The following is a 15,720-nucleotide window of genomic DNA, read 5'->3' as shown; positions in this document are numbered from 1 at the left end:
TGTTGTAATAAACCTTTTAGTACACCACTATAACACTTGTTTTTCATTTTGTTTTATCCTTTGTGAAATTCAGTATAGATATGAAGCCATTTCCTAGTGGAAGGCTAAATTTATGCATGGCAAAACCATTGTATTTAGGCTAAAGTAACACACAGGATAAAACATTATATTTGGGAAGTTTTAAAATATTCATACAAATTCTGATTTTGGGAAAGCATTGCATATAAACAAACACTTTTTTTTTTTTTTTTTTAGCTAAAAAGATGATTGATAAAAGGTAACACCCTAATTAAGATTATGGAAAACTTTTAGGTATGGTTGAAATACTTGCAGTCTTAAAGACTGTGTGTAGGGACAAGTAGTTCAAATTCAACTTAAAGTATTATATTTGTAAAGTATACGTAAAATTGGGCAAAGATTCCTTATTTAGTAATAGAATCACAAGATAATTTATTTGGGAAATGACTTCTTCAGGCAATCTAGTCTAATCCTCATTAAGAGCAAGACCAGCTAGATCAGCTAGTTCAGGGAACTGTCCTGTCAAGATCTGAACATGCCTCCAAGGATGTGGATTCCACAAGCTTTCCAGACAATTTGTTCCAATGGCTAACCACCTTCAAAATGTGTTTGTTTTTTTTTTTTTCCTAATATCTAATCAGAATTGTTCTGCATTCCAATTTGGGTCCATTGCCTCTTGCTCTGCCACAATTTTCATTTCTAGAGAACAGCTTTGCTCTGTCTTCCCTGTATCCTCTTATGAGGTAGTTGTAAACATCAATAAAATATTTCCTTAGCCTTTTTTTCAGGCTGAACAGGTCCAATTACCTCAGCCATTCTTTGTACCTCAGGTTCTCCGGGACCCTGGCCATCTTCATGGCTCTTTGTTGGACTTGTCCCAATATGGCAATGTCCTTCTTTTAGTGGAGAATGCAAAACTTAGGCACGGTCTTTCAGATGCACTTTGACAAGTCATGAGAAGAAAAATAATCATCCCTAGACTTGCTAGCTACACTCTTCCTAATGCAGCCCAGGATGCTTCTTTGCTACGGACACATGAGCTGGCTCATGTTCTGCTTGAACACCAACACCCCCAGGACCCAAGGTCATTCTTTGCAAAGCTGCTTTGCTTTCCAGCCAGTTGGCCACTAGGCTTTACTGGTGCAGGGGATTATTCTTAAAGCTGTGGGACTTGCATTTGTTGAATTCTGAGATTACTGTTGACCTGTTTCTCCAGCCTGTCAAAGTCCCTCTGAAGAGAAATCCTAGCCTTCAGCATATCAACCATTTGCCCCAGTTTTATCTCACCTGTGAATTTCCTGAGAATGTAACCCAATATTCACTAATAAAAACACTAGACAGATTTGATTCCAGTATTAAACAATGATGAATGCCACTACCTACCAACTAGGCTTTGTGCCTTTTATCACAAATCCTTTAATGGTCCAACCAATTTTGAGCCCATCCTACTGTCTACTTTTCCAGTCTGTACACCTCATCTTGACAGCAGCATGACTCTGGGAGGTCATGTTAAAAGCCTTGCTAAAGTTAGTTGCATCCACTGCTGTCAATTTATCCACAGAGCTGGTTAATTCGTGATAGAAGGCTACCAGATTGGTTAGGCATGATTCACCCTTGGTAAATCCACAGTGACTGTTTCCAGTCACCTTCTAGTCCTTCATGTTCTTGCACACAGCTTCCAGGAACATTTATTCTATAACCTTCTCAGGGACTGAGGTTAGGCTGATATGCCAATAGTTGTGTGAATCCTCAGTGCCTTCTCTGATACCTATACTTTGTCCTCATCTACTCTTGGGTCATTGTACCTCTTCAGTAATCACAGGTGTGCAGGCAAAAAAGGAATATTCCTTCTGTTGCTGGAGTCATATGTTTCCGGCATCCCCCACCCTGAGAGTCACTATCTGCTACACTTCTCAGCACAATCTACAGCTGTCAATCCTTCCTTGCATTATGTGGCTCAGAATTTTTCCTCTACAGGCTGTGTGGAAGACCTTATTGATGTCCTGCATTTATCCTCTGTGATGGTGTGCAGTCTACTCACCTTTTTCACAGACAAGGTCACCATCACTCCCACCCCAGAAAGAAGTAATGTCTGCAGACCAAAGCCTGCATGGCAACACCATGCTTCAGGAGTACTGCCTACATCAAGGCTTCAGTTTTGCTTTGGGTATTTTCTTCAGCTGATGCTGGAGACCACACTGTAGCACATGACCACAATCATTACATGGACATTAGTTGTGAACATAGTTCTAAGAATTACCCTCAACAACCAGCAAGCCTCCACTCCCTGCCCTTTAAAACCTGTGCTTCCATCTACCAGATTTATATCTGCTCCCCAAGCAGCTTCAGCTGAGTAGTTGCTTGGCTCTCCCTTATTAGCAGTCAGGTGAAGACATGGTGTAAGGGCACTCTCCAAACAGGAAACAAGCAAAAGCCTCTAGAAGCTGTTCTTCACTCAGTACAGCAGCCTGCCAGAAGATGTTGCTCAAAAAAAGGAGGATACTAGGAGATACTTCCTACAGTTCATTTGAAAAGCCTGGAAACTGCTATGACAACTGGTATTTCTGTGTTAGCTCTTCTGCTTTCTGTGCTTGTAGTCCTTATGATACATAATTACTATATACCACTTTTATTTATGAAACTTCTTGCTTTCTACTTTCAAATCCAGTATGCTTAGTTTATTTCCTAGAATAAATATCATTTAAATAATTTATTTTCATCATGTGTTTAGTAGATGTGTTATTTCTTTATCTAACAAATGTTTAAAAATATTAATTCTCAGACTATATACATTTTTTCATTCATATATGTACTTCTTACAGCATTTCAATAATCATTTCATACATATGATTGCACTTTTTTCAGTTCTGTAAAGTAGGCAGATATTTCCATACTCATTGTTGTGTTTGTGATTGCACAAAGCAAGATATTCTTCCAAAATGAAGTGTAAAATTGAGCTTATTGACAATTGAAAGAGTAATGAAATTTACTCACAGGCTTTGTAATTTAAAAAGTAAAACTATCCTATTACATCAACATAAGAATCCAATCTTAATGTTCAAACTATTTATGCATTGGATTTGAAATAACTTGTATATCTTCTTAAATTTCTTGCTTAAAAACATATATAGTTCTTATAGGGACAATAATTTTAACCACTTCTTTTTCTTATCCATTATAAGCAATTATTTCTGTCCAAATACTAGCTATATAATGGTAAAAGGAACACGCTTATTTGACATGCTAGAACAAGGTTTAGTGCAATGTAAGTGATGTAAGAGTATGAAAAAATGCAACTAAGTACTATCATTTCATATTTTACTTGCTACTTTCCAATCAGATGACGACTAGTTGACCCACAATAAAGAAAGCAGGGAAAAAACATCTACATGTAGTCATACTATTGTCGTGGTTTAACCCCAGCCAGCAACTAATTATCACGCAGCTGCCAGTTCACATTGGAGCAGATTTTCTGGCCAGACTAGTTGACCCCATGGGAAATGGGAAGGAAATTCATTAAGATCTGCACCCCATGGAAAGGGCTCATGTTGGGGAAGTTGGTGGAGGACGGTCTGCTGTGGGAAGGACCCCACAGTGGAACCAGGGCAGAGTGTGAGGAGCTTCCCCTGAGGAGGAAGGAGCAGCAGAGACAGCGTGTGATAGACTGATGGCAGCCCCCACTCCCTGTCCCCCTGCACTGCTGTGGGGAGATGACACAAGGTATAGAATTTGACAGTAAAATTGAGCCCAGGAAGAAAAAAGTGATGGGAGGAAGGTGTTTTAAGATTTGTTTTTATTTCTCATAAACCTACACTGATTCTGATTGGTAATATTAAACTAATTTTTCTAAGTTGGGTCTGTTTTGCCTATGACAGTAATTGGTGAGTGATCTCTCCCTGTCCTCATCTTGACCCAGGAGCCTTTTGTTATATTTTCTCTCCCCTGCCCAGCTAAGGAGAGGAGAGATAGAATGGATTTGGTGGACACCTGGCATTTAGGCAGGGTCAACCCACCACAGCAACCCTTACGGTAACTATTGTATAAATTCTTCCTGGTTTTTTTTTTTTTCTTTCTTTCTCTTCAGCATGTCATAAGAAACTTAAAAAACAACTTTTGCTAATAGAAAAGATGGGAACAAAATCCTTTATGTTCATGAAAGGAAGAAAATTATTTTTTGTCAAGAGTTAGAAATTCAGAATTCCTCAAAGATTCTGGGGTGAATACTACTGACAGTGTTGACTGATTTGTAAGACTCTTCATGCATCACTTTGCAAGGCAGGACTTCTGGTACACAAGTTAGATTTTGAAAACAAGTTCTGCTGATGCTGGCCATATAGCAATTGTAGGAAATGCTTAAAGAATACCTGCTTGATCCTTCTCACTTTTCAAGCAAAAATAAATGACTAGTTAGCTGTGTGCTTGTAAAAACTATATTTCTTTCTTGAATCCCACTTTTCACCTAAGTATCACCTGACTTCTTACCTGGTAAACAGCTACAGTAAAATTCACCAATCAAATCATGACAACGGCCTCCATTTTTGCAGGGCTTGAAAGAACATTCATCAATATCCGTGGAACAGTTTTTGTCTGAAAGAAAAGAAAATTAAACATTAAAACTATAAATCATACTGGGTTTGGGAAACTAGAAAAGCGACTTCATAGTGCAGCTGACAACTGCATAATTTAACTTTTCCAGGTTGGAAACACTATTTCTGTTTGACAGCTTTAAAACTAGAGTTATTCACAGATCATAGCTGATAGTTTACAAATTAAATTTTAAATACATATGAGATACAGTTGCAAATACATTCTTTGTGTATTCTAGCATTACATCTCAACATCATAATTACTAGAATTATATGCCACATTTTATAAACTATTTTAGAGATCTAATAACCTTAGTAACAATAAAGGAAAAACATTTCTCAAAGTTTCTTCCATATTTAGATGAAGCCATTTATCAGATCCCAACAGAAAACCACAGATTCATTCAACTATTTCTTCATTTTTTTTCTATTATTAAAGAGATTTAGTTGAGCTGTAATTCAATTTAATTCAAATCTGAAACAACAAAATATAGGAGAACATATAGAAGACCTATAGTGGAGAACATTTACAAGACAATATAATAGGTGCTTTGTGCAAACAATTAACTCCTTGGGTATCCCAATCAACAGAAAATCAACAGTCCCTCATCTTTCTACTGTGTGCTGCATTCATTTATAGTAAGCATTAGTCTGGTATAAATTATACTGAGTTCTTTTTGATCCAAAATGGACCCAAAATCGAGGGACACCTATAGCAATTAAGAGCTCCCATGAATACCATAAGCTAATCCAGTAATAGAGAGGGAAAACTCTAGCTGACACTGATGTGAGCGAGCAGAATGGTTGCTGGTATTCTACGCAGAAAGCAAAGGAAGGATCCTTGTATCACTCAAATCAGATATACCAGGTAGGTGATGGCTCCCAGGAATTTCAGTCTAAGGGGCTCCTGAATTAAAGGATCATGTGGGCTTTCTTTGGTTCCCTCTTGGATGACCAGAGCTCAGACAATTGTAGATTAATTCCAGCAATATATGCATGGCTGGCAGATGGTGTCACCCAGCAGTTATGTCTTCCTTAACTGTATGATGTTCTTTGAGCTACACAGATAAAAATAGAATCTGTGTAAAAATCAAATCCAATGGGTAGGAGAGAAAGTGGCGAAAAGATAGGGGAAGGATAAAAACCCCTTCTTTGTACTGTTTCTCTAAAATAATTATTTAGAAGAGGCTTTAAGGGGAAGGAAGATGAAGCTTCTAGAAAAGGATAATCATAGAATCCAGGTAAGACTTAAAAAGTAAGTGGGAAGTGTTGCACACTCATAGGTAATTTCCTGTATTTTATGATTCACTACAGATCAAAAATCTAGTAAAACCAGTTGAATGAAAGCTGAGATTTTTTTACTTTGGGTTTTGTTGTGTTTTTGTTTTGTTTTGCCTTTTTTTTTTTTAACTTATCTAAATAAATAAACAACTACCAGAATCCTTGAACACACAGGACTTTGAGTCCTTTTACCTCCCAAATTGTCATTTTTGGAAAGAAATCATTATTAAAAAACACAAAGATTTTTGAATGTGCTGTTGGAAAATTTTTCATGCAATAGTGGAAAAGGCAACTACAAACAGGTTTTCTGGGATTTGATTCTAAGCAAAAGGGAAAAGTGGTCTCTGAATATGAAGAAAGGAATGTCAGTAACTTGGGTGAGAGCAATCAAGATCCATGAGAAAGGAGATGACGGGATTGAACAAAATAATAACAAAGGAATTCAGAAAAATTGTAAAGAATGCAGAATTTTTTTTAATGTAAAACCTGATGAGAGGCTGAACTAAAGTAAAAAGGTAATTAAGAAAGTTGCTGCTTGCTTTAAGTACACCAGTGCGACGAGCGAGGGGAAGCACGCGGCCGACTCAATATGAGTGATAAAGCAAGCTTCGATTTATTACAGCGCGATTATGTCTTATATACAGTTCCAGTTAATTATGCCTACTAGTCATTTGTTGATTGGCTAAGCTCTAAAGGTTACATTTTCATACGTCCTCCTACTTGCGGTTTCAGCGGGTCCGGGTTACGCCTTGTTTCTTCATACTTGCTTCCTTAAAGTTGTTTTTCTGCTCTGTGCAAGGTCAGTGTTTTTCTCAGCTTCCTTATCAGCATGCCTCAGCATAGCTGCAAGGCCTGCTTCAGCTAACTTACGCTAACTTTGTTTCACAAAGATCTTTAAGGGAGTCATGGCCATGATCACACAGCCATTCTGCAACACACCAGGACAAATTATCTTCTTTTTTGGGGAGAAAGACATTGAGTATTAGGAGACAAACTGGCCACTTCCTGGTTTTCAAAGGATGAAAATGCCCAACTAACAAAAAATGGGTCGAGTTGCTAAGAATAACCTAAGTACAGTGTAAGTGTGTAGGCAGGAAATCAGACCAGCAAAGGCACTGAATAAGATGGAGCTATCATGGGATGGTCAGGGTAACAAGAAATCACACTGTATTAAACATGAAGGAAAGGTATGGTTTGCTATTTAATGGAGAAGGATGGCTTCTGATAATGGTAATCATGCCAAATTATTCAATGTTTCTTTTGCTACAATCATCAGTAGAAAGGCCAGCAGCAAGCAGATCATTATCATAATTGATACCTGTGATTAAAGAGCAAAACTTCAGTGCTGAACAGAGAAGGCAGGCTGGAGAATTATCAGATGAGTTAGATGTTCAGATATGCTAGTCTGATGATCTTCAGCCTTGGGTACTAGCTGTTTAAAAACTCAGTAGTTTTCTTTGTGAACTTGTGGAAGGTAGGTAAAGTACCTGAAGACTCAATAAACTCAGCCTTTAAAAAGGAGTAAAAGACCAATAAACTCAGCCTTTAAAAAGGAGTAAAAGACAGAGCAGTGAAATTATAGATCCATTTGTGTAATTTCATTTCCTGGAGAAATTATAGGAAAAAGTTACTACACTGATAACTTGTAAGAGCCTATAAATATAAAATTATTTATAAAAAACTGATCCATATATAAGCAAACCAGTTCCCTTCAGCACTAGAGTTACAGGCCTTGTGGATTAAAAAAAAAGTAAAAAAAAAAAACAGTAGCATGTCATACTCCCTGATTTCACTAATATTTCTGCTGCTATCATGTGAAATCCTGATAATTGGACTAGATACAAACTACAAGAAAATATTATCAAATGAGTAAAAAATGTTGGAAAGCCATATTCATACATTGGGTTAGCAGTGGTTTTACTACCAAACTGGATGAATGAATTGCACAGATTTTGAAAGAAGTCTACTGTCTGTCTATTTCTACTAAAGTTTTTCGAAAACAGCCTGGAAGGCAGACAACAGAGTAAGATTACTGGTGGCAACACAAAAAGATACATTGGAGGACAGGATTAGAGTTCTTCATAAATTTGTACAAATTGGAGTTTGAAATGACAAATGTTACGCAATCGGAACAAGTAGAAGATATCATAATACAGCAAATCAATCACAACTTAAGTAGGAACAAATTCCAGAATTTTGTTAAGTCAGTTGATGTGCTGGGATAAATAAAAAGGAACATAGCCCGTCAGAAGCATAAAATAATGCTTCCATTCTCATCTAGCTGGAGTAAAGCTGCATTTGGAGTGCTTTGCACAGTGCTGTGAGCTGCATTCAAGAAAAATGTGGGCCACATGGAGACAGTCCAGACAAGCATGATAGGAATGAAAGTACTTGAAAACCTGATACGTTTATCTTAGGATAAAGAAAAGGAATAGGTCTGTAAAGTGTAAACAAGGAAGATTTGAATAGAAATGTGATGACCATCATAAAATAAGAACAAGCTTTTGCAAATATCTTTAGTTCTCTGTGTTCATAGCAGACAGGGTAAAAAGTAATGCATTTAAACTGCAGTGAAAGTCGGATTAAATGGTAAGGAACTCCTAATGATTAGCATAATATCACACTGGAAAGATTGCCTGAGGAAAACAGGGAATGGTGTTGGATTTCTTTAAGGTAAGACAAATACAAGTGAGAAAATGACATAGTATAGTATATGTTTTCTGCTGTGATGAAGGTGGACTAGATGATCTTTAGAGTTTTGCTGTAGTGTTATGATTATTTACAGGGCATACACACCATTTATAACACTGAAGAAGGTCCAAAGGGTTTTATGTTCATGTAGTGAGTTTGCCTCCTGGCAGACTAAAGGTCTTAAGTTACTTGGTGTGTGGTATCAGAGCTCCCACTTTGGAACCTACTGCTTCTATCCAAACCTGTCTTCACTTTGTCTCTCCATCAAAACACATTCCTGTATTAGATAAGACAGAGGTGAGTCCAAGCATGTGGTAGGCAAGAAAAGCAGAGGATAAAAATATTATCACTAGAAGGCAGAGGCAAACACATTCTTCATGTGCACCATAAATGAACATGGTTAAAAATACAGAGGGATAGATGGAAAGTCCTACTCTTACAAAGAGAGCAGTACAGCTTTTGGCACATTCAACCTATATTCACCCCTCTAGCCTTTCTCATGAGAAAATCATAATGAGACAAATGAGCCATTTCATACTTCCCTGAGCCTCTTTTTTGGTAGGTGAATGTGAAAAGCCCTTACTCTTATTTCAACACTGACTTTTAAACAGACTCTGCATTTCCACTGACTTCCATTCCTGTATCTCCCTTCTGCAGGAGAGCCAGCACATGCACTAACTGAAATGTTGTGATAACTTTTGTTTAGTTAAAAAGTACATTTTTCAATGTCCTGCAGGTCATTTCTGGTCACTTGCAGCTGCCAGATACAAGCAAAGGAAAAGATACATAGGTCATAGCTACTAACTCCAGCTGAACCGTATGTGAAGGGACAACAAAAGGGATCTGAAAAGGACTGTTGAACACCTCAGCATGTAAGCCCTATTGCAGTGCTGTGAGAAAAAAAAATATTCTCAGATGTATTTAACAAAAAACCAAGAAAGAATATTGATGTGTAAAACACCTCTACATTAAACATTGACTACAATGTTCCATATTTAAAAATAAGTGGGAAGGATGCAGGAAAAGCTACACTATTTACTCAACAACTGAAGAAAGCACGCTGTCGGCAAAGGCTTAAAGAGCTCCATCTGTTTCATTTAGAACAAACAAAAACAAGAAGTGACTTGATTACAGTGTATAAGTGTCTTTACAAAGAGAAAATACTTGGTTAGCAAAAGACACTTTCATTTTGTGTAGAAAAGGTAATGAGATGCAATAGCTCCAAGTTGAAGACAAAAATTTAAATAAAATATTTAATATAAACTTCTAAATGATGGTGATTACCACTAGAAAAAAATGCCAGTGAAATTCTGACTTCTTTTCATGCATTCAAATCAGGATTGAATGCTTTTGGATTCATTGTGTGCTTTAATCAAAACTAAGTAATTAGGTTCAGTACAAGGTGGTTAATGGGCAATTAACTGCCTTCTGGTATACAGACCTAATGTAGAGCATACATCCAGCAATCTATGGGTTGTTACAAGACTTCCAGAATAAATTTGCTTATCCTGTAGCCTTCTATGGGGCTTTCTGGGGAAACCATCAAGACAATTTTGTGAGCCAGATATTTCTGTGACAGCAGTAGCCCACCCCAAGGCAGCTGGGCTCTGTAGAATCATTGTCATCATATGAAATGTGAATGTGCTGTCCTTGGAGGTTCTGGAGGTTCCTAGGAAAACTGGCTGTCAGGTGCTGCTTTGCTGCTATGCAGTTCTGTCTCTTGCCTGACTACAAAAGTGCCAAGGAAAAAAAAAAATCTTATAAAAAGTGTATAAACAGCTTTAAAAACATCACTTTGCATTTAGCACTTTCCCCCCTTGTTCCTCAAGACTCCTCAGATCCGGGCAAGCAGTATTATCTGGTCAACTTACTTTTCAGTGAAGTGAGTTAAGCTGTGGGGTAATGTCCCTGCTATCACACTGTAGCCCTGCAGCCCAGTAGGTACAGCATTGCCATTGCTAGTGTCAGGCTGCAGAGCTGCTGTCAAGCTAACAGCAGAGGCCTCAGGACTTGTCTAGTGGCCAGGTAGATCTCGCTTCATTTGTTTTAGTCTTCCTTAATTTTGTAAATTGTGTCACGTTATGCTTATTGTTAATAAGACGTGGACAGGAATAAGCAGTTACGCTGTATAGAATGAACTAATTATGACCCTAGAGCCACGTTGCAGCGCAAAAGGGTACAGGGGCAGGAGCAGAGGGCTTGGAGCTGCATTTGTAGGATGGTACTGGGGACTCCAAGGTTATTAATAGCTCACCTGCGGCCGGTTACTGGTAGTGAAGCAAACACAGAATCTGGGCAAAAACAGTTTTAAGGATAAAAAATGGACAAAGAACAAATGCCTAACATACGTAAAATGTCTCAAATACAGAAAAGTCAGTTATAAGGAATTACAGAACTGAGGAAAAGAAAGGTGTAAAAAAAAAAAAAATCAGGAGAAAGGAAAAGGCCAAAGAGTGTAGTCAACAACATACTGAAGATGGCATCAAATATGGGTACTACTTAGTGCAGTCATACTAAAACTAATAGTCTCATGCCTTTTGTAGTATGACTTAGTCAAAGAAAAGGGTACCCAAAGGTAAATTGTTTCACTAGATATAATTTAGTAACAAAACCCCTGGTACAATGCTAGCTAGTATTGCAAAGGCAGTGTTGAACGACAGACTTTCTCCAACATCAATGATTCAGTGGATTTTTTTTCAGAAGAGGAACTGGCTGCTATAAAAAAAAACCTAGAAAAAACCATTCTTATGTAAGATGCCACTTCTGTTTCTCAACTTCATTAACAAACTATCTGGGAGGGATGGAAAATATGCACTGGAGAAGCTGGCTGGAGGCAGATTTTCTTTTGTCAGCGTTAATTCACCGATTGCTCTTGTCATAAAAGAAAGTTTAGTCCTAACAAGTTAATTGAGGCAGTTATAATAAATATCTTGATGCAGTTGGAAATTCTGTCTTGATATCCATATGTTATGTTTACAGGTGCACTCAGATGTAAAAAGTAAAAATTGTGCTCACTGTTCTGGCATATTACTGTTCATAGCATGATGGCATCCATGATCTTAACTGCTTAGAACATGAATAGAAGACACATGCAAAGAACAAGAGAAAAGAAATAGTTTGTGGGAAAAATATTGAGTTAAGGAAAAATGTGGTTGATTTCCCACAGTAACTTAGGAAGACTAAGAATTTCAAACATTTTTTCCAGAGTCTTCTGTGTGTACTTTAATCACTGTATGAGCTTTTCTAGACATGATTGCTTTTCATGCTTTTCATTTTTTATTTGATTAGGATCTTCCAGCAACTGACAACATTTTTTTATTAAAAACCAAACCTATTCATATTAAATGATTGTGTTCCAATTTATCTAAAATTAATTAAATACACAGTCACACCCAGAAATATATTCCTGTATGTTCTATATACACTATATTATGCATGACAAGTAACGTAACTATTGAAAAAAAACGAAAACATTATATCTAAAATAAAGAGGAAAAAGTTAGGTACAAAAATAATCTCATTACTCCACCAGTAGAACAATGATAAAGTAAATCCCATATAAGTTAATTAAATTTTTGTTTGAAGATTTAGCTTATCTTTTTCAGATGTTTCAAAATGTTACTATTCACCTTCTACAGGAAAAAAAAAATCATGTTCCGTATTTGCAGACAGAAAACTACTGAAGAAATGAAGAAATGTACCGTTTGATTTCTCACCCCATCTCCATCCCCCCCCCCCCCCAAAAAAAAAAAAAAAAAAAAAGCAGAGGAGACTTTGCTTATTTTTTAGATGACTGGAAAAACATTGCTACTGAATTATAATTGATTTGTTTTTCTTTCATGCAATTCAATAGTTTTTATGTATTAGTTTATAAAAATCCTTATGTAATGTAATTTGCAGCATGATGAAACTTAAGCAGAATTTTCTGCACTCTACTGATCTTTTTTTTTTTTTTTTTCCACTTAGCGTTCTAACCTGAATTCCTTCCAGGGGAAGCAGGTACACTTACACATGACGTGACAATAAACATTCTCTAATAACCACAGAAATACTTATTGAATACATTTCCATGTATGCATAAATAGTGTTTATTTTCCAGTACATTAAGTCTGCATGCCCAGCGGTAGGAAGCTTGCCCTTGGCAGCCCGCTTTCTGGAGCATTTCTGAAAATCAGCATCCCATCGGCACTGCCCCAGCTGAGCAGGGGGAAAGGCCAGCAGCCTTTTGCTGTCATGCCACCATGGCCCCACTGTGAGCCAGAGTTCTGCTGGCCAGAAGCCAGGGGAACCATCCCCCCAGCTTCAGTCTGCAGCTTCCAGGTTTTGGGTTGGTTTGAAAAACCTTAGGCTTTGACTAGACATCAGGCACAGTCATGTTTACATAAACTGGGTCCTTAGGGGACACAAGAGAAGAGAATACCTGGCTTCTGGGCTGCTCGGTAAGGGCCATTGACATGGAACAATAATCTGATGCATGAGATGCAAGAGAGACTGAGTATCTGCTACTGACTCTGAAGATGGGTAAGTATCAATAGATTTCTCAGGCCAGTTCTTGCCTTTGAATCGTTGAGGACAGGACTGAAGATGATTAGTGCAGAACAGAGGATGGTGTAACTTGATGATTTTAAACTGTGCAGTGGTCCTGATACTAACTAAAAACATCTGGGTCAGCCAAAAGCTGCCTAAAATAGAACAGCTTTTGCAGACTGACTGAAAACAAAGCTTAGAAAACTGTAGAAAAAGAATGCATGGTAAAATATTTTTGAAAGCACAGTAAAAGGTGTCACCTTTTGCCTCATGATGGAGTGAGTTGATCTAGAAGACACTGCACATCCATTTATAATTTTGGGTCTCAGATGTTCAGTGTTGCGGGGACCACTTGTTTAGCCACAATAGCTACTACAGGATTTTAAAGCACATAGAGTTAGACATGCCAAAGGAAATTATATAAAAAGATCTTCAGAAAGCATATTAAAGAACTTGCAAATTTATTTAGTGTGCTGTGTAAATCCTACTTATTAAGTCAACAGGTAACTGATAGCAGATTTTGCCTGTTGATTCATACTGACTCATGATAATGATAAACATGAATGAGACACAGGCAAAACCTAAAACAAGGACCATGTTACACATGAAGAATTCATAAGGACCATGGTATGAGAAAGTCAGATTAAGGATCTCATGCATATAAATTACAACAAAATTCAGTGTTAAGTGCTAAAATAAAAATCACTTTGGAATCATGTTTTTTCTACACAGTGTTCACTGGTGTCACCTTATTAGTGTAGGAATCACTTCTACACTTGAGCACACATGCACAGTTTTGAAGTACATTTGATCAATAATATCTTCTAAAATTCAAAATAGGCAAAGGATTTACAATGGACAAAATGTAATCCTGTCACGTATTTGAGTGTTAAATTAATTAAAACAATCATGCCTTCTCATCCCTGAACATCCACTTAGAAAATTCTTGGGTTCCAGTTACTTACATTACTAGGGAAAATCCAACCAAATAATGAAAATGGTCAGTAACCGACCATTCATAAAATTGCCTCATCCTTCTGTATCACTGGTGAATTCAATACCAGACCACCAGATTGATGCTTTGATTGATGGTATCTACTACTTAAGGTACTAAGGGTGTCCTACAGTTCGATATTAAATTTCCCTACTTCACCTATCTTCAGGTTCTGATAAAGCCCAGAATTAGCAAGTCTTTTTCTAATTTTTGAAGCCTGCCAGGTTAACAGACCTGGGCTGCCTTTATCTCAACTGCCAGACACTCTTGAAACCCTCTAACTGGCAAAATTGAACAAAATATCGTGAGGGAAGGAAGTGGCAGTGCCGCCATCTGTCCACTTGTGCGGTAGCTCTTTACTATGGGATAATTACAGTGGTCCTCTGTATGCCAGCTCCCAGAGGAGGGCATCTGAGACCGAGCTTCGATTTATGTGACATAGAGAGAGAAAGCCTTCTCTTTCTCAGGAGCTGCTTCTCTCTGCATGCCTAGCTTGCTCAGTGTAAAGGCACCTCCATGCATCAAGTTGCAAAGCTGCCAGCAAGACTCCCTGCTCCTCTCAGGACTCTGTCAGGTGTTTTGGGTGTGCCTGTCATGCTCCCTCCATCCAGGCCTGCTCCCTGCTGGATGCATGGTATCACCTCTTCCCAGCTTTGCTCCCGGGGAAGGAACAAGTTCCACTGCCTGTGGAGCACCACAGCCAAGGCCATTCAAACAGACAGCTGTCTCCCTCCTGTCCAACACTGTCCTTCCAAGAAAGCATTCATGCACAAGGTGTGCAACACCAAAATAGAGTGATGCTGCCAGGCACAGAGATAGCAAACAGCAAGGCAAGCAAACAACTAGACCGGAGAAAGTTTACGTACCCGAGAAGCTTGGATGCTAAAGCTAAACTTTATTTGGAAATGCCTTTTAACATGCTAGGAAAACAAAAATGTGTTGGAAAAAAAAACTGCAAAGAAGAAATCAGCCCTGTATATTTACAGGATTTTTTTCAAATTTCACTTCCTTGATCAAGTCTTATCAGGAAAATACAAGATGTGATCAACAGGGAGTTAGAAGATCTGCTGATGAACTTTCCAACTTGTGCCTCCATGTAGTCAGGTCTTACAGCTGTAGCCAAGTAAATACGATTTTTGCCCTCAGCAGGGGGATTCCTGGTTGTGTCCTGACCTGGCAGTGCAGGGCTCAGCCCCACCATGGCCTGAGCTGGGTGTCACTGGTTTAACCCCTGCACTGAGGCCAGTGACCACTGCTCCTCTGCTCCAGCTCCAGCTCTGGGGGTGGCTCCTCTGGGGTGGAGGTGTCACTGTCACTGACTGACAAACCATAGCCCTTTGCGTGCATGGGGCTAGGGTGGGGGTGCAGAAGAAGGAGACAGGCTGGATGAGAAAATGTATGAAAATTACTCCAGCTGGAACCCTCACGAAGGAGGAAGAAACCCCCACCAGGAATATCACCTTTCTCTTGGGAAAGGGCTCAAGATACTAATGGTTAAGGCTTAAACTCCCCCAATCCTACTTGAAATCCTACTTGAAAAGACTGAAACTGCCAACTGTAGGACCCAGAAGAACATTGGAAAGTTGAACATAACACCAAAGAAAATGGGTATATATTAGTAAG

General features: G+C 38.3%; 1 protein-coding gene across 1 annotated transcript in view; it reads right to left on the bottom strand.

Moving 5' to 3' along the window:
• EYS (eyes shut homolog) overlaps positions 1-15,720 on the bottom strand; it is an 872,029-nt gene that overhangs the window by 622,803 nt on the left and 233,506 nt on the right. Inside the window, exon 14 of the mRNA XM_056343434.1 lies at positions 4,501-4,605. Within this exon, the coding sequence (XP_056199409.1) occupies positions 4,501-4,605 (105 nt within the window). The remainder of the gene's footprint in view (positions 1-4,500; positions 4,606-15,720) is intronic.

The sequence above is a fragment of the Falco biarmicus genome, chromosome 6, assembly GCF_023638135.1.
Source record: "Falco biarmicus isolate bFalBia1 chromosome 6, bFalBia1.pri, whole genome shotgun sequence".
NCBI classification, from domain to species: Eukaryota; Metazoa; Chordata; class Aves; order Falconiformes; family Falconidae; genus Falco; species Falco biarmicus.
The sequence above is the reverse complement of the archived record's forward strand: the minus strand, read 5'-3'. Positions and strand labels throughout refer to the sequence as shown.